General features: G+C 48.9%; 1 protein-coding gene across 2 annotated transcripts in view; it reads right to left on the bottom strand.

Moving 5' to 3' along the window:
• The window catches only part of SMCHD1 (structural maintenance of chromosomes flexible hinge domain containing 1), a 3,133,956-nt gene that overhangs the window by 1,515,257 nt on the left and 1,599,688 nt on the right, over nt 1–19,011 (bottom strand). For both annotated transcript variants that reach the window (XM_069620859.1, XM_069620860.1), the window contains exon 25: nt 17,221–17,448. In XM_069620859.1, the coding sequence (XP_069476960.1) occupies nt 17,221–17,448 (228 nt within the window). The remainder of the gene's footprint in view (nt 1–17,220; nt 17,449–19,011) is intronic.

Here is a 19,011-nt window from a genome sequence, read left to right on the forward strand (position 1 = left end):
TTCCACGACTCCATTTATTAGGTATTTGGCTACACCCTGTCTTACCAACACTCAGTGGATATGTGAAAGGAGACTTTGAATAATAAAATCAAACCTTTGACCTCGGAAATGACGATTATTTTCCATAAATACTGTACATTTTCTTTGTTGCTGATTATTCAATTTTGTGGAACCCATCATTATACATGCATTGTAAAGTAAACCAATTTGTCAATAAAGAAAGAGTCCAATATTGGGATAAAAGGGTGATCACTGCTGATTCTGGGAAATGTCGATTTTGTTACAATTCTAAGGTTTTGGAAATCCTTAAACATTTGGTGATGTATTGTGAGCAATTTGAAGACCTGAGGCTAATTACATTTGATAATTATTTGCACTCAAAAACTGTGTTGTCGAGGGAATCGCTTTGGTACCGATGTATGTGGGGTAACAGCTTAAAGTTAGTCCTGAAATTGACCAAAGTTCTAGTTGTTATTGAGGATAAGCTCAGAGAAAAGTCAATGATTTGATAGGTTACATCTTCCACTTCCGTTTTCAGTGTGCGTTGATTAGTTGGCTTTCTAATCAGCAAGGAGTATTTCTAATGCTGTACCCGCAGGAAAGGGAAAGGTTGTCTTGTGTTTTGTGGTATTCTCAATTATACTTGAGGGTGCTGGTTTATGTCCTTTTGTTTTATATTCGGTTTTAGGATGAGAATTGATTGTAAATTTGTATTTGTTTATGTATGTTGCTGCTTAAAACATGGAGAAAAAAGATGGTTTTATGTAAATAGTTTGTTTTTACCTTGAAGATATGCAAGGCATGGTAAAGATGGATTGGTTTTAGTGATTGTTAGGCATAATCCTGTGCAGTGCCCTTAGGGACCACTACACACAATTAAGACTACAGGTGGCAATACAAGTTTTACCTTTGGTATAAGCCTGTACTACTATGTTAAAGTGGTAGCAGTAGCGGAGCAGCCAGGCCTATCTCCAGAGTATATGAGCAGTAGCAGAGATTACACAAAGGGACCACAATTACTGTGACTCAAGCAAACACTGACTCAAGGTTTCAGGTACAAAATAGAAGTACATTTATTTTTAAACCATTCGTTATAAACACAACACTTCTATTAAATTCAAAATCACACGTTAAATACACTACAACTGACCAATTCACTTTGTACGGTATAAATCACGGCAAGTACCTTGTGTTGGAGAGAACCGGTGTTACGAAACAATACACGTTACCGTGAATACGATAGCGATCACTTTTTTGACAGTTCGGTCTACTAAATAAACGCGTATCTGCGGCAATAAATGCTACCGGGGCAAAAACACACTTAGCACCTGAGATACCGAGAGAGAGTTGGGGGCAAAAATCATAGGCAACATGTTAGTTAGGCAAACAGAATCTAAGAACACTGATATACAGAAATGCAAGAGTCAAGAGGCCGGAGCCAGTGTCAAGTGGAACAGGATTCTTGTGTCGAGGATCACACGTCGGATAGTTCGCGATTCAAAGTTGCCAAGAGTACTTTAGATATTGTCAAATGTTCGGAAGCAAATGTTATAAGAAGGAGGGAAAAATAAGGGCAAGCCTTATAAGCGAGAAGAACAAGTTACTTTCTTACCTGGTAACGTTCTTTCGATGGGATGGTCCGACGACGTATTCCATATCTATGACAGGTAATGGCCGAAGCTTTGCTGCTTCGGAAAATCTTTGGCGTCTGCGTCCTGCGTCGATGACGTCGATGCGCCGTCCCTGAGGACCTCCTCCGACGGCCGACGTCACCCAATGTGATAAGTAGGACGCACGACGCCCATAGCCTCAGTTATAGTTTTTTCCCAGAACGTGGGCCACCAGTTTTCTACCAGTCAGACACACAAGGCCTTGCGGAACGCAAGCTGCAATCGCAAAAGAAATTCTGCAGCGGGGAAGGCAGGGAGGGAGCAATATGGAATACGTGGTCGGACCATCCCATCGAACAAACGTTACCAGGTAAGAAAGTAACTTGTTCTTCGAGGGGATTGGGTCCTCCGACGTATTCCATATCTATGACAGACTCCCAAAGCAGTACCAAGCAAGGAGGTGGGAAAGAATTTAGAATACAAATTTAGCATGCCCAATCAAATAGCGGAATAGAGAACTGCCTTGCCAAAGGCCAGATCTTGCCCCCTGATGGAATTGAGGGAATAGTGACGTACAAAAGTATGTACTGAACCCCAGGTGGCTGCATCACAGATGTGACGAATAGGAACTCCCCTCTGCAGGGCAGTAGACGCAGCCACTCCTCTTGTAGAATGGGCCCGCAAGCCAGCCGGAGGGTCCTTACCCGCCAAGCGGTAACACTCGGAGATAGCTAAAATAATCCAACGAGACAAAGTCTGTTTCGTCACAGCTTGTCCCAAACGCTTTCCAGCGTAACCAATGAAAAGTTGATCGTCCACTCTGACCCGGGACATGCGCGAGATATAAAAGCTCAACCCTCTCCTAGGATCAAGCCTATGGAGCCTCTCCTCTTCCTTACCAGGATGTGGAGGAGGATTGAACGCCGGAAGAACAACCTTCTGGCTCAAATGAAATTCCGAAACCACCTTCGGAAGAAAAGAAAGACGAACTCTAAGGACAACCCTGTCCTTGTGAAATACAGTGAAGGGTGGCTTAACTGAAAGTGCCTGTAACTCACTCACTCTGCGAGCGGATGTAACCGCAACTAAAAACACAGTTTTCAGAGTTAACAGCCTCAAAGGGCAAGAATGTAAAGGCTCAAACGGAGCACCCATAAGGAACTTAAGAACAAGGTTCAAATCCCAACCTGGCACCAAAAAAGGTGACGGAGGGAACACATTAGTGAGCCCTTTCAAAAACTGCGAAATTAAAGGAATCTTAAAATAGGAACACTCTTCAGACGAGCGCTTAAATATGGACAGCGCCGCCAGGTAACCTTTAATGGTCCCCACTTGCAAGCCCCTGTGGGCCAAAGAAAGCAAAAAAGACAGAACCATGGGGATGTCGCATTCAAAAGGATCCACATTCTGAACTCTGCACCAGTCGCAGAACTTTCTCCAACGGCAACGGTACAGAGACTTAGTTGCCGGCCGCCTGGCCGAGAGCAACACCTCCATCACGTCTTCAGGGAGGTCCCAATCCTTCTACCTCAATCTTTCAGAAGCCAAGCGTGAAGATTGAGGGATCTGACCTCTGGATGGAGAACGGGACTCCCCTCCCGTGAGAGCAGATCGTCTCGGTAGGGAAGACGACGTGGAGGGCAGATGGACAAGTCTAGAAGGTCCGGGTACCACGTCCTCCGGGCCCACGCCGGAGCAACGAGGATCATCCGGGAACCGAACCTCCGTAACCTCTGCAACACTTGCAGGATGACGGGGACTGGAGGAAACGCGTACAGCAGTGGGAATGACCACTCCACCACGAACGCGTCTCCTAAGGCTCCTTTTGGAGGAAATTCCCACGAGCAAAACCTTTCGCACTTCCGGTTGACACTGGAGGCGAAGAGATCCACTTGAGGGGTCCCCCCAAAGGGCGAAGATCTCCAGGAGAATCTCCTGAGCCAGCTCCCACTCGTGAGAGATTGTACTCTGCCTGCTCAGAGCGTCCGCCGTCTCGTTGTCGTCTCCGGCCAGATGAACTGCTGAGATGGAAACTTCCTGCTGGATGGCCCAGAACTCGAGCTGCATCGCCTCCCTGCACAGCGGAAGTGACCCTGCCCCCCCCCTTTTTGTTGAGGTAGTGCATGGCCACCGTGTTGTCCGTCAGAATCAGGACACTCTTCCCGCGCACAGTCGGCAGAAAAGCCTTCAGGGCTAGCCTTACGGCCCTCAGCTCCAACAGATTGATAGGGAGTCTGGACTCCGACGGAGACCAACGACCGCTGTCAGCTCGTTGGCATGAGCTCCCCATCCCGTGAGGGATGCGTCCGTCACGATCGTCACCTCCGGCCAGGGCAGCCAAAATGGGGCACCCTTCATCAGGTTGCCCTCGACGGCCCACCACAGAAGGTCCCGGGCTACCGAGGGCGGCACCTGAACAGGGTCTGACAGCCTGCTGGAGGACTGAGACCACTGGAGCTTGAGTGCCCACTGCAAGGACCTCATCCGCAGACGAGCCTCTGGCACCAGAAGAATGCAGGATGCCATGAGGCTGAGCAGTCTCAAGAACTCGGATGCTGGGAGAGTCTGGGCAAACTGAAACTTGTGCACCATCTGCTGAATGTGAAGAGCCCTCACCATTGGAGGAAAACACTGCCCCAGGGACATGTCGAGCACTGCTCCCATGTACTGGAGCCGCTGCGTTGGTGCAAATGGGACTTCTTTAAATTGAGGGAGAAGCCCAGCCTGTGAAGGGAGTGGCAGGTGACTGACAGATGATCCAGGACTTGCTCGGGAGAGCTCCCCCTGATATGATATGGCATTTGTAACGCGCCTATACACAAGTGTTTCAAGGCGCGACGAGGCAGGGAGGGGGGAACAAGGGGAAGACAGACAACGATCCTACTAGGCCAGGTGTCATTCAGACCGCGCAAGTGCAGGGGTAGGGGGAAGGGAAAAAGTGCAAGGGGAAGGGGGAGGGGGGGAGAGTGCAGTACAAATAAGTAGAATAGAAATAAAATAATAAATAAATAGGGCCAGCTGGTGGCAAGTGCAAGGTAAGTGCAGACAAGTGCTGGAGGGGGGGGGGGGGCTGTAGGGATACAGAGACAGTCCCGCAGTGCAGGGGTTGCCAGGGAGGCAGTGCAAGTGAAGAGTGACTGGGCCCAGGACCGAGGTCGGTGAGAGTGGCCCAGTTGCAGAATCAGTGCAGTTAGGTGAAGAATTTAGCAGGGGTGAGGGAGAGAGAGAGAAAGCAGAAGTGAAGAGGAAGGTTTTGAGGTGCTTCCAGAACCGGAGATGGTTCTCCTCAAGTTTCAGGGAGGCAGGAAGGCTGTTCCAGAGGGAGGCCCCTGCCGCGGAGAGAGATCTACCCCCAGCTTGTTGCTTCGAGAAGCGGCTGACCCTGAGGGAGTTGGAGACGGATGAGCGTAGGGCTCGGGAAGGAAGATATTTAGGAAGAGAGAGTTGAAGGTATTTAGGCCCCAGGCCCCAGAAGGCCTTGTGGACAATGCAGAGGGTTTTGAACTTAATCCTCGCAGCCACTGGGAGCCAGTGTAGAGATTTCAGTCCTGGAGAGATACGGTCCCTGGGCTTGAGGCCAAGGACAAGTCTCGCAGTTATGTTCTGTTCTGGATGAGTTGCAGAGGGCGGAGAGTGGAGGCAGGCAGATTAAGATAGAGGCTGTTACAGTAGTCCAACTTTGAGAGAACCAGGGCTCGGGAGACAGTGAGCTTCTGGGGGAAGGAGAGGAAGGGAAGAATACCTCTGAGGAGGTGCAGCTGGTAATGTGACTTCTTAGAGACGTCAGATATATGAGGAGAGAAGGAGGGTGTGGAGTCGAAGATGACCCCGAGGTTTTTTTGCCTTGCAGGTAGGAGCAGGAAGAGGGCCAAGAGAGGCCGGCCAGAGAGCTGCAGGGAAGGAGGGAGTGGGTGTGCCGATGAGTAGGATCTCAGTCTTACTAGCATTAAGGCAGAGGTCATTGGCAGCACACCATTCCTGGATAGCAGACAGACAGTCAGAGATGAGGGAGGGAGAGGAGGAGGCCGAGGGTAGCCTGAGAATGAGCTGGGTATCGTCCGCATAGCACTGAAAGTTGGGGCAGAGGGCGGAGATGCGGTGGGCAAGGAGTGCCAGATACTGGTTGAACAGCCAGGGAGAGAGATTAGATCCCTGGGGAACGCCACAGGTGGAGAAAAAGATGTCAGAGAGGAAGGACCCAAGTTGGACCTGGGAGGGTCGATTGGAAAGGAAAGAGGTCAGCCACACCAGAGCCTGACCAGTGATACCCAGGTTATCACGGAGACGGTTGAGCAGGATGGCATGGTTGACAGTGTCAAAGGCAGAAGAGAGATCGAGCAGGTCCTCACGGATGTTCAGGAGAGCAGTTTCCGTGCTTCTGGCCGCTCTGAAGCCAGATTGATGGTCATGGAGACTATCAACAGCTTCAGCATGGAGGTTAAGCTGGGAGATGGCCAGTTTCTCCAGGAGCTTGCCCAGGAAGGGAGTGATGGAGATTGGGCGATAGTTAGCCGGACAGGAGGGGTCGGCAGAGGGTTTCTTAAGGAGAGGGTGCACAAGGGAGTGCTTGAGGGGGGATGGGAAGACTCCAGAGGCGGAGGAGTGGTTGCAAAAGTCAGCCAGGGCAGGAGCCAGGGAGTCGATATGGTCCTTGATAGTTTTGGAGGAACAGGGGTGAATCTGTTTAGACGAGACTTTCATAGATCGGACTTGTCTGGAAACCTCGTCAGCAGAAAAAAGGGGAAAGGCAGAGGAGGAGGGGTGGCTGCAGAAGGGCCAGAGGAAGAGCAAGGAAGAGGGGGGGAGGTGATAGGAGGAGAGTGAGGACAGGATGTCCTGATTTTTAGAGATGAAGTGGGAGGCCAGTGCAGTGCAGAGGGCCTGGGAGGGGACAGGAGAGGTAGAGACTGCAGCAGGGTTGGCAAGCTCCTTGCAGATTTTAAAGAGTTCAGCCGAGTTGTTAGATGTCGCAGAGATGCGGGCTTGGATAAGGGCTCTCTTCTTGGTGAGAACAGAGAGACGGTATGGCCTTTGGAGCAGGCGGCAGGCCAGTTTGTCAGAGGATGAACATGAAGCACGCCATTTCCTCTCTGCCACCCTGCACTTGCGTTTTAGGGTGACGAGATCCGAATCATACCAGGAGTTACATTTGGCTTTGGGCTTCAGGCGGATTTTCATGACAGGGGCAAGGATATCAAGAGTATCAGATATAGCAGAGTGGAGCAAGGAGAGGGCTGTGTCAGGGTGGGAGTCAGCCGAAGGGGGAGGGGGGGCGAGAAGGTGGCAGCGAAAGCCGCAACTGACACGCACTTCGTGGGTCGGATGAACGAGAAGGTGGGTGGCAATGATGAGGGTGGCTTTGCTTGTGTGGTAGGGAGGGTGAGGTGGGAGGATAGGAGAAAGTGATCACTCCAGGAGAGAGGAGTGGAGAGAGGGACAGAGAGGGGAAGGTCAGAAGAGATCAGAGCATCAAGAGTGTGCCCTGCAGAATGAGTAGGACGGGAGAATAGAGAGTGAGAGAGAGTCGCAGAGGTCACGAAAGAGTCCAGTGGGGGGACAGGAGGCATCTAGGTGGATGTTGAAGTCCCCAAGAAAGAGGAGTTGAGTGGTAGACGACAGGAGTGAGGAGGAGTGGTCAGCCCACTCAGAGAGGAAGGAGGAAATTTGACCAGGTGGCCGATAGATAGTAGCCACGGTAAGGGAATGGCTAGGAGAGAGAGAGAGTCGACAGACAAGACATTCGAAAGAGGAGTAGGTCTGCGTAGGAGGGACAGTGGCAGGAATCCACTCAGGGAAGATAAGGGCAACACCCCCCCCCTGCACGGTTGGGCCTGGGCAATGATCCAGGTAGGGGTAGACGTGAATTCCCCCCCTTTCCTGAGATGCGCTGCCACCACCACCATGAACTTGGTGAAAACCCTCGGGGCGGAGGTCAATCCGAACGGCAGGACCCGAAACTGGAAGTGCGAGTCGCCAACCGCGAACCTCAGGTACTTCTTGTGCTTGGGATGGATCGGCACATGGAAGTAAGTATCCTTGAGGTCGAGAGACACCAACCAGTCCTGAAGTTGAAGGGCCTGGAGGACTTGAGAAAGAGTCACCATCTTGAACTTGTCCTTCCTGAGGAGTTTGTTCAAACCGCGCAAGTCCATGATGGGTCTCAATCCCCCGTCTTTCTTTGAAATAAAAAAATAAGGGGAATACCATCCCTTGTTCCTCTCCACTACAGGCACCAGTTCTATGGCGCCTTTCTCCAGCAGGGCTTGAATTTCCTGCGGAAGGAGCGGATCCGGACTCTTCAAAGACAGGTTCCCTGGTGGAATGTCGTGAGGCCTCTGCCGAAAAGGAAGACAGTAGCCGTGGGTTATGATCTCCAGAACCCACACATCCAAAGTAATGGCTTGCCACTCTACAAGATGCTGCGCCAGCCTTCCCCAACCGGCGAACCATGGGACCTGGCCTCATGACTGAGTGGTAGCGGCTGCAGCGTTGCCTGAGGGCAAAGAGGCAACTGCCCGAGCGGCCTTGGCACCTCGAGTACCTTTGTTTCCACCTCTGGCACTGTTACGATGGCCTCTTTGACTGCCAGCTCCTTTCGCTTTACAGAAGGACGAGTAATAGCGAAAGTAACCTCCCCTCCATTGCTGTCCCCTGGGACGAAAAGGCGGAGGTTGGCGAACTGCAGCGCCCAACGACTTCGCTGCAGCTTTGGAGGTCTGCAACCTCTCAAGGCTCCCGTCAGCCTTGCTGCCAGACAGGTGTTCACCGTCAAAGGGCATGTTGAGGAGCCGGGACTGCACATCAGGAGCGAACCCAGACTTCCTCAACCACGCAAACCTGCGCATTACGGTGCTCGCCGCCATGGACCGGCTGACACAATCCGCCAAGTCCAAACCCGAATGAACGGCCTCATTCATGGCATCCTTGCCATCCTGAACCATAGCAAGGAAACCATCCCGTTCGTCCCCTTCGGGAATATGATCAGCCGCTAATGCAACACAGTTCCACAGAGTGTGTGTGTGAAACGAGACAAGGCACATATGGAGTTGGCCGCCTGAAGCGCCATATCCCCAGAAGAAAACACTTTCTTCGCCCAGCCGTCAAAACGTTTGTCGTCCCTATCCGGAGGGATGGTAGGATACGACGCCTGCTTTGCTGGGGCCGTAGCCGCCCGCACCACCAAACTCTCCGGGGTGGGGCGCCTAGACAAGTAGCAGGGGTCGCTACTGGCTGGACGGTATTTTCGCGACAAAGACTTGCCCACTGCCGGGAGACTCTCCGGAGCAGTCCAAGCCGCTGCCACCCTTCTCTGCAAAGCCATATGAAAAGGCAAAACCGGGTCAGTGGGTGGACCAAGATCAAGGATGTCCGTGAGATCATCCTGAACGAACTCTCGTGGGGGAGCTGACCAACCCACGTACTCGGTAACCCGAGACATAAGGCGCCGATATGACGAATCGGCATGAGTGCCAGGCTCCGGCCGACAAAACTCCACCTCCGGAGAGGTGTCCAATCCACTGACATCATGCAGTGACTGCCTCAGGTCATCAAACTGACTATGGCCCTAGATAAGTTCATCCGGAACCGGAACCGGAACCAGACCGCCATCAGAGCCTTCATCACCGTCTGAAATGTACTCCAGGCGGGGAGAGGAAGACCTCTGCGGACCAAAGCAGTGCCGGACCTTAGCCATAGCCTTTTTAGGGGCAAACCCTGTGCCACGGGGCCCCTCCGACACCACCGCCTCGAAAGGCGTCGAGTGCGCCGAGCGAGTCGGCGTCCCTCACTCAGGGTTTTGATTAATTCTTCCATGGCGTTTTACTATCCCACTTCTGACACCAAAATTGTAACCTGGTATTCTGGCTATTGAAAAGACTACTCGGAGACTGTAAGTAGGGTATTCTGTTTCAAGTAAAACCAGTGACTTTTATTAACTTTAAACGTTAACTTTTCTTTCTCTATAAGTAAAAGGATACGTCTTGAATTTTCACTCGGCTGCCTTGAGGAGAAGGTAACTTCAGGTAAGTCTCTCAGGTATAGTTGAATACTACAGTTCTTTTCTCATAGTCCAACTTATCTCTAGACTTCTTATACTCGGTCTCCTCCGAACTGCCTATACTCGGTCTCCTCCGAACTGCCCCTCCCCTATCTTCTTCTTTCTACTGTCTTTGGGTTCTCAGCTGGTCTTCCCTCAGCATTTCTTTATATCTTTGACTGTAGTTCTTTTGGCAGTGTAAACCCACTTAATTTCAGTACTTTCTCCTTTCTATCTTGACTCACTTCTCCTCCTTGTGATGTTTAATTTGTCTTTCCCTTCATCTTCTCAGGCTTATATTTATCTGGGCCACCTCTTTAATGTATATCCTTTCCTTCCCTTGCTTAGGAGATTTGCACGCCCTTTATTCAAATGTCACTGTTCTGGGGAAGATGAACAGGCCCCTTGCTAATATTGCTCTGCTCCGCCAGTTATTACAGCACATTCACTGCATCTGGTCAACATATAGTGCTTTCGCCTTTTCTCCCTTTCATATAAGTGCTTTTCATACCTTTACACAGCTGCTCCCTGTGCGTTGGTTCCGTCGTCGAAATCCCTCTGCCTTTTCGGAAGACCGTCGAGTCTCTCCGCCCCCTCTCCTCAGCTGACTTCTTCACCCGGTGATGCCGAGATGGGTTCGCGTCGAGTCTCTCCGCCCCTTCTCCTCAGCAGACTTCTTCACCTGACGACGTCGAGACGGGTTCGCGTCGAGTCTCTCGGCCCCCTCTCTTCAGCTGACTTCTTCACCTGATGACGCCGATACTGGATCGCGTTGAGGCTTCCCCGCCGAGCGATCCCCGGGACTTGGGAATTCACACGGGCAGTTCCGTTGCCTCCGTACCTTCGTCGGTCGATGCACTCCTCTAGTCGGAGCGGCGCCTCCTTTCCTCCCTCACACAGGGGTGGCCATCTCACATTCTTCGCCTCCAATAACGTTAATAAAGCGCAACGGAGCCTCGCCTTCTTCAAAACCGCCAATATAATAAAATAACCTTGTTTATTCGTTATGCCACAGCCGGGCTTCTTAATACGCCCATTCATAACCGTCACCTTACAGATCCGCCTCTCCCGTCTCCTAGCAACCAGAAAAACGAAAAATAAGAGAAAACACAACACTTGAGCTTTGTCTGTGATTGGTCACAAAAACTGTCACTCCACCCACCCGGGTTGACAGGATTTTCTTAACCCCTTGTTGCACTGTTTAGCCTTCTCCAGCTAGTTTCACCAGAGCCGATGCCTGATAGGTGTTTTGTGCCATTCTGAATGGATTCCTCACAGGACCAAAGCAGTGCCGGACCTTAGCCATAGCCTTTTTAGGGGCAAACCCCGTGCCACGGGGCCCCTCCGACACCACCGCCTCGAAAGGCGTCGAGTGCGCCGAGCGAGTCGGCGCCGGCAGAAAAGGCGTGGAGCGAGTCGGCGCCGAGCGAATCGGCGTCGACATACAGCAGCAATGCCTCCAGCATCGGCGGTGTCGACATAGCCCTCGAAGCCGGAGCTCCGAGCGCGTCTCTCGACAGCCTGGGCGCCGACGGTGTCGACGACCCCCTCGAAGACGGAACCTCGAGAGTAATCGTCGACGACCTCGGCGCCACAGGCGTCGACGTCTTCTTCGAAGACGGCACAGGATCACGCGGTCTCGAGCGCGTCGAGGACCTGGAACGGGCATGGCGAGACCGGCTACCCTGGTCCAAGAGGGACCTCTCCCGCGAGCCGTGCCGACCACCGGAGCCCAAAGGCGTACGGGCGGTGTCTCTCAACCGGTGCCGACCGACCCCACTCGGAGGCGCAGACGGACCGGTGCCCTGCGATTCCAGAATCGCTAACATCTGCTTCCCGAAGGAAGCCCATTCCTCTGGTGTCGCTTGCATGGAGGGATAAGCGACCCGCCGACGGGCGGAGTCCTCGGAAGAGGACGGGGAAGGCGACCTATGCCGGCGCTTCCTGGAATGCCTAGAAGAGGCGGAGGAGTGGCGAGACCGACTCCTGGAAGGAGACCCACCGGACTTCCGACGACGACGCAGAGAGTCACCCCTCGAGTCATCGGTCGAAAGCCCCGCAGACCTCGACTTTCGGGGCTTAGACACCCAACCTACCGACAGTTTCTTCTTGCGTTCACGCAAGGCCTTCGCAGTGAGCGACTGGCAGTCGACACAGTCGCCCGTATCGTGGGCCTCCCCGAGGCACCAGAGGCAGGAGTCGTGCGAGTCCGTGACCGACATCTTGGACCCACAGTCCCCGCAGTTCTTGAAGCCCAGACGCGGGGTCGAAGATGAGAAAGACATTGCCACAAACAAACCGAACAGGTTCAACGAACCGAGAAAGAAAACAGCAACTCCAACGAGTCGAGGCGTACCAAGATTCATGAAGCGAACACGTTCGCGGAAAAAACGGAACTGAGGCTATGGCCGTCGTGCGTCCAACTTATCACATCTGGTGACGTCGGCCGTCGCAGGAGGTCCTTGGGGACGGCGCATCGACGCAGGACAGAGACGCCAAAGATTTTCCAGAGCAGCACAGCTGTGGAAATTATCTGTCATAGATAAGGAATACGTCGGAGGACCCAATCCCCTCGAAATAGGGATTTCACCCAAAATTCCTCAAGCAGGACACAGTACCTTTTCAAAGAAGAAGCTGGTGCCACGGCAGTTGTTCCTGGTAGTTTCCTGCAGAGAAGGACGATGAAGAGGGTCTACACCACACAGGGATGAGGCCGGCAGCAGCGACGATGAATAAAAGGTACGCTCCTTAAAAACAGGAGAGGCTGTTCAGGTGGCTATCCGGACCACTACAGCAGTGTGCAACGATTTAGACCACGAAGGCGACCTCTGGCTGAAGAAGATGAGCTGGTTATCCCCACCAGGCTCAAGGGAAGAAGACTCCGGACTGGATCTCCTCTTAGTCGTTGAAGGGTAGATAGCTCAGGACTGCAGCAGGGCTTCACCGGTACGGGATAGTTGCAGCAGTCGTCCTCTCCTCCGCTTCTCTTCGGTTCCTTGTAGTTCCAGTGGCGACTCTCTGACTTCCAGCCCAAGAGACCTGCCTTTTATGCGAAAATCCCTATTCACACAGCCTGGCTGTCAATCACACAGCAGGTGGGTTGTCTAGCCCGGACAACCACCTCAGCCTATTTGTGACAAAGTGCGACTTGGGTTTCCTAGGATACCCTGTGCAGGGGGTGACTACACCCCTCCCTCACATTCAACCCACCTAGACACCCAGGCGCCTTGAGGAAGGCTTCTTGCAGAAGCCCGTCAAAAGACAGTGAACAAAGAAGGCAAACCTGGTTTGCCGCGCAAAGTAAAACACAAGAAGGGTTTTAACAAAAAGAAATGGTGAATAAACCGCACTGGAGCCAAAGAAAAAGCATTTGGTCAAGCGGATTTAGGATAGAGGCTAACACAATAGCCTACAATATTACCACTGTTATATAAGATAACCACAGTAGAAAATTAGGGTAGATACCACTGCCACCAGCCATGTCTAAATGTTAAAAAGAGCGAAACAATGCTCTAGGAGGTACAGATAAAAAGGGCTAAGGAGTAACCCTTTCCAGCACTCCATGTAAGATGGTGTGTACTGGATCTGTGGTTAATTTGAATAAGTAAAGTTAATGGTAACTTTACCCTTTTCTGGGGGACAGTAGTCAGCCTCAGAAATGGAGTCAGTGGGAAGTCTGAACAACAACCCTGTGTCACTGCACGGCAGATGCTGTGTGACACACAAAAGAAAGGGGCTGCTGAAGTGGTGTACTCCAGAGTCCACAATCACAAACAGAGGTAAAAACACATAGCAAAACACAAGTAAGAGTGGTGAAAAGCTCACACTCTTACCAAGTGGAAAAGAAATAACTCCAGAGATCCAGCAAAGCTGCTGAGGGACTCACTAGGTAAGGGAAATTAGCCGCCATGAAATGAGAATTATCCCTAACAGTGATAATGCAATGTTCTGTATGAAATAAATGAATGTACTTTTGTCATAGTTATGTATTGTAAAGCTTTTTGTGAAAACCAAACACAATAAAAAAATAATTAAAAAATAAAGCGTTTTTGGCTCCGGGTAGGGAGTTCCAGGAGGAAATCCGTAATTTCCCGCCATAACCTTTGGTTGGAGGCAGCCTGGATGGCATCGGCGTTGGCCTGACTAAGATACAAAGACGCGTTGGAATAGAGCTTCTTCCCGTACACCGCCAAGATAATCTCCTCCTTGCCTAGCAGCGCCGCAGAGGAGGAGGCAGGTACAACGCAGAAACACTGTCATACAAATTAGCCGTGTTCTGGTAAACAATCCTGCTAGGCAGATGGTTGGAATTAGGCTCCAATCTGCAGGGAGCATCCCACGGAATGAATCAGCGCTACTCGAACGGGAACCAGAGTCCGATGTTAGCTCCGGTCGTCTGTCACTCGTCCAGATCGGAGGGAGAGACGCATCTCATCTCGTTCGAGTAGCGCCGATTCATTCCGTGGGATGCTCCCTGCAGATTGGAGCCTAATTCCAGCCATCTGCCTAGCAGGATTGTCTACCAGAACACAGCTAATTTGTATGACAGTGTTTCTGCGTTGTACCAAATTCATACAATGAATTGACTCCTGTTTAAATTGCCAAGACAACTACCCTTAATCTCCTGATGAAGACGTACCAAACCATCGTTTATACCTAGAATCCGGTCGAGAAAAACCTAGGATAAGGTCACCTGTGAAGATTCTGTTTGACCTATCCAGATTGCTGACCATTGTTTTCAAAATCTATCATGGTCGTGCACTGTGTTGTTGCTGCTGACCACTTAAAAAACCTATTGTGGCCTTGCACTATGCGTTGTTTTGCACTAAAATTGTTTGTATAATGATGAAATTGTGGATGAATTGTTATATTGGTTATATGTTTTTATCTTGTACTTTTTTGATGAGTTGTATGAGTTGTTGGATGGATGTTGTATGAATGCGGGTAAATGTTTGCATGATTTAATAGGATGAGTTTTATCAAATTGTGATGTTTTTAAAATATTCCTGCTATGTAAAATAAAAATTGCTACAGTGCAGATTAATTCGTGATTAAACTCACAGAAAAAATGTATTGGGTACAATAAAATCCTTACTACGCCTTTTTGAAAATTGTTTCCTCTGGATTTCCTTTCTGAGATGAAATACCAATAAGGGACACATGGGAGCGCCAGGCATGTATCCATATCATTCGGCTGTATAGATGTCGTAGATCGTTGCCCAATGCCTGAGATTCCCAAATGGATCTAGAGAGAACAGGCTACAACTCGGGTACAGCTCTCCTTGCTCACATTTATAGTAAGCTCCCCTACGGACAATTTGGCATACACCAGCACAACATTACATTAGTGTCGCTGAACAATACGCAGATGGGGCAAAGGTCTTGGTCTGGGTCCATTGTCTCCCATTCTAAGCAATCCCAAATTTCCCCCCGGGCTTGGCCAGAGCATATTTTCCCACTCAGAGGCCGCAGGACTCAGGAAGTTATCTCTGTTTCATAGTGCAGGTTCTCCACTATCTTTTGAACAGTGCAATGTGAAATTTCAGGTAGAAGAGTATGAAAGATTCTGCTCCGCTTAACTGCGTCACTGGGCCTCTCAGATCGCCTTAAAAGCATGCAGATTTGAGGCCTCCAACTTCATTAGAGCTCACACTCGAAGCCATAATTTCCCAAGCCAGGACCCACGCGCCTTTACTGATTTCTGGATAGCGGCTCCAATGGGATAAATTCACATATATGTCTGGAAGGGAGAATGATTTAGGACTAACTATCAGTGCTGGAAACTGGGGTGATATTTGGGCGTGCAATTAAGGCTACTCAAGAGTATTTGGGGAGGGACCAAGCATGATTTGCATAAGGTCTTTGCACCTTTGTAACATTTTGGCAGGGGAAGAACCATGGTCTGGAGGATTGGCCAGAGCAATGCCAGAGGTTAAGATTAATTCTAAACCTTCCAGCCATCACCTCTTGTTTTGTTTAATCTCTACTACAATTGGTAGCTACCACCAGTAAGGCTCAATAAAATGATCCCAACATACTCTCCTAACTGTTCGTAAGAAGTGATGGTCTTGTCTCAAGTTCACAGGTTTGGAAAGAGAGGTTGACCAGGATTAGGCTGATTTGTGGAATTTTCGTTACCTGAGAATCTAGTGATTGTTCTTCTGGGGGGACATGAGCATGTATACCCGCTTACTGGTAGCATCATCACACTTCTCACTCACCTCTTGGTTGCAGCCAAATGGACCATTGCAAGATGTTGGAAAAGAACCGACAGTCCCATGCTATTTATGCTTATTTATTTATATGCATAGTTATTCATAGAAATCACAGAAGAGCAATGCATTTGTGGCACAGAAATGCTTACAAACAAAACATTGATAACAAAGTGAAGGACATGGGGATGACAAGGGGGTGCGAGAATGTGACCTGAAGACCATATGTTGAAGGGGAACAAAAACCAGGGACGAGGACAGGACAAAAAGACACAGGAAAGGGATATTGGAGGAAGTGCTAAATTAAGGAGGAGGGGTGACTGAAAAGCGCTGTAGGGTTGTCTGTGAGGGTGATGGTCTAATGTAAAGTGCTAGGAAAAAGGGGTTAGATGTCTTTATACTAACATATTTTATAAAGAATGAACATATATCACATTTTTTTTTACGACAAATTTAATAGGGAATGCCCTTTTATCGGGGGGGAGGGGGGGCCCAAACACCCGTTTACCACACCTAAAAACCCACACCAACCGCTTCCCAAAAATATCTAACCCTTTATCCCACCCCTAAATGCATTCTCTATAAAATATCTTGTTAAAGAAATACGATATATGTTAATTCTTTATAAAATATGTTTTTATAAAGAGTGCTTTCCCGGAAAAAGGTTCTTCAGAAAGGAGGAGGAAATGTAGTAATGTATTCAGAAATGTAGTGAAGAAAGGTATTGGACACATACTGGTGGCTAGAAGATTACAGCACTCCTCCATGACCAGATCCCAAAATACCTGCACACAAGATTGTGTTTCATGAATAATTATCAGGGGAACCTTTATCCATGTTTAATTTTTCTCTTGTATGAAATATTTTACTAATTTGAAGTGCAGGATATTGTTACACATGTTTTATAGTGTGTGGTATCTGGTGGGGGCAGTTAAAGGGGTATATATTATAGGTCAGGGGGGCTGTCCATCAGGCTTCAGCTATTGATGTATTAATTTTATAAATTTTATTTTTACATTTATTTCAGCGCACAAAAACGAGGCATCTAGCCGCTAGTTACAGAAAGTGCATTGTACAGTAACTAAAGTGCAAGCAAACATGTAGGTTACAGACAAAGTAACTTTTTGACCTATTACCGACTATTGCTTCGCTCTAGGTCATAACCACAAATGTTAAACAGTTCAACAGTTATTTAAAAAATGCTGTTTTGAATACAATGTTAAATAACCAACAAAATGTGAAAGATTAGGTTTGACAGAAATAGGTTTTATGATGTAGTATCGAGACATCAGCAACATATTTTAATAATAAGCACAACGCATAAGAATACAACAAAACCACAAAATATTGACAGTATACTAACCTTTATTTTATCTGCTAGGGCCTGGGTGATTATTACTTCGCGATCTCCCTCGTCGTACATCTGAAAAATTAGATTGTGCATAACATCCCCGGCAATCCAATTGATATCATCCTGATGCTTTATTTGTATAGCTTTCTGTCCATCCACACTTAGAATGTGTAGTTTAGCAACATGGCTACTTGGGAGCAATTTGATAGTTTTTTCCACCACTGGCATTTCTTTACAACTCTGCAAAAAATATAGAAATGAAGAGAGCTCCATTTAACCCGGGCGAGTTGGAATTAACGTCTGTTTATGCTGGAAAAGAGTTACCACAAAACACACAGATTATAATGTATGCGCCAAAAAGGTATCACAGTCTATATCTTTATGAATCATTCAAATGCCAGAGCATTAAACACATCAGTCCTTTAGCTTCGACACAAGGTGGCCAAAAGATAGATCGACTGCACATCTGAGGCACAAGGAAAGCCTTTTTTTAAAGTTTTTTTTAAAGTTATTTGTTTATTGTTTTTAAAAAAAACCTTTACAAAGCAAGATTAAAACATATATAGTCACATTTCATTATCTCAAAAGTACATAAATTGCATATTTATATTCCACCTTATCCCTTAAATCTTGTGAGCAATATAGGCAAAGTGCAAAATATTATTCGATACCGATTGTGCAAATCTTGCAGATATTAGACTTAAATTTAGATTTTTCATTGCACTTAAAGCAATCATAGACGAATAAACATCTTGTCAGGTGGGGTTAAACTCGAGCAGGCATCACTGGGGTAAAATTGTGTCAGGATGCAGATGTAACCAAAAAAGTGAATGCTTTCTATATTAGGCCCAATGCTTCGTTTCCAAATGTCCTAAAGTTTAAGTCCTAACATTGCTAGTCTAAGTAGCACCTACGATCCAAGTTTCAAAGTCTCTGGCACAGAACTTCTCACTGTACTTTGTGGTTCCCTGTGTTTGATTCCTGATCTCCACAAGTCGCCATACCATGATCTTTGACGTTGTCAAACCACACGCCTACCAGCAAGAATTCTGCTTGATATAGGGGTATACCTTAGACTAGAAAACATTTCTCTGCCCTTCTGCATGCTTATTAGATTGAAGGTATTTTCAGCCACCTGTCAAGGGCTAGCCCCAGGATCAGGTTCTCTGCTTTATTTAATTTTCTTAATCCCTGGCTAGTGCTAGGGTATGGATTATATCCGCAGCTGGCTTGCAACGCCTCTCTTCGAGGGGATTGGGTCCTCCGACGTATTCCATATCTACGACAGGTAATGTCCACAGCTGTGCTGCTTCGGAAAATCTTCGGCTCCTGCGTCGATGATGTCGATGCGCCGTCCCCGAGGACCTCCTCCGACGGCCGACATCACCCGATGTGATAAGTAGGACGCACGACGCCCATAGCCTCAGTTCTGTTTTTTCCGCGAACATGTTCGCTTCGTGAATCTCGGTACGCCTCGACTCTTTGGAGTTTGCTGTTTTCTTCTCGGTTCGTTGAACCTGTTCGTTTTTTTTAATGAAGACCTGTTTGTGGCGATGTCTACTTCGTCTTCAACCCCGCGTCCGGGCTTCAAGAAATGCGAGGACTGTGGGGTCAAGATTTTGGTTGTCCTTAGAGTTCGTCCTTCTTTTCTTCCAAAGGTGATTTCGGAATTTCATTTGAGCCAGAAGGTGGTTCTTCCGGCGTTCTATCCTCCTCCACATCCTGGTAAGGAAGAGGAGAGGCTCCATAGGCTTGATCCTAGGAGAGCGTTGAGCTTTTATATTTCGCGCATGTCCCGGGTCA

The sequence above is a fragment of the Ambystoma mexicanum genome, chromosome 5q (genome assembly GCF_040938575.1).
Source record: "Ambystoma mexicanum isolate Mex_15411 chromosome 5q, UKY_AmexF1_1, whole genome shotgun sequence".
Lineage (NCBI taxonomy): Eukaryota > Metazoa > Chordata > Amphibia > Caudata > Ambystomatidae > Ambystoma > Ambystoma mexicanum.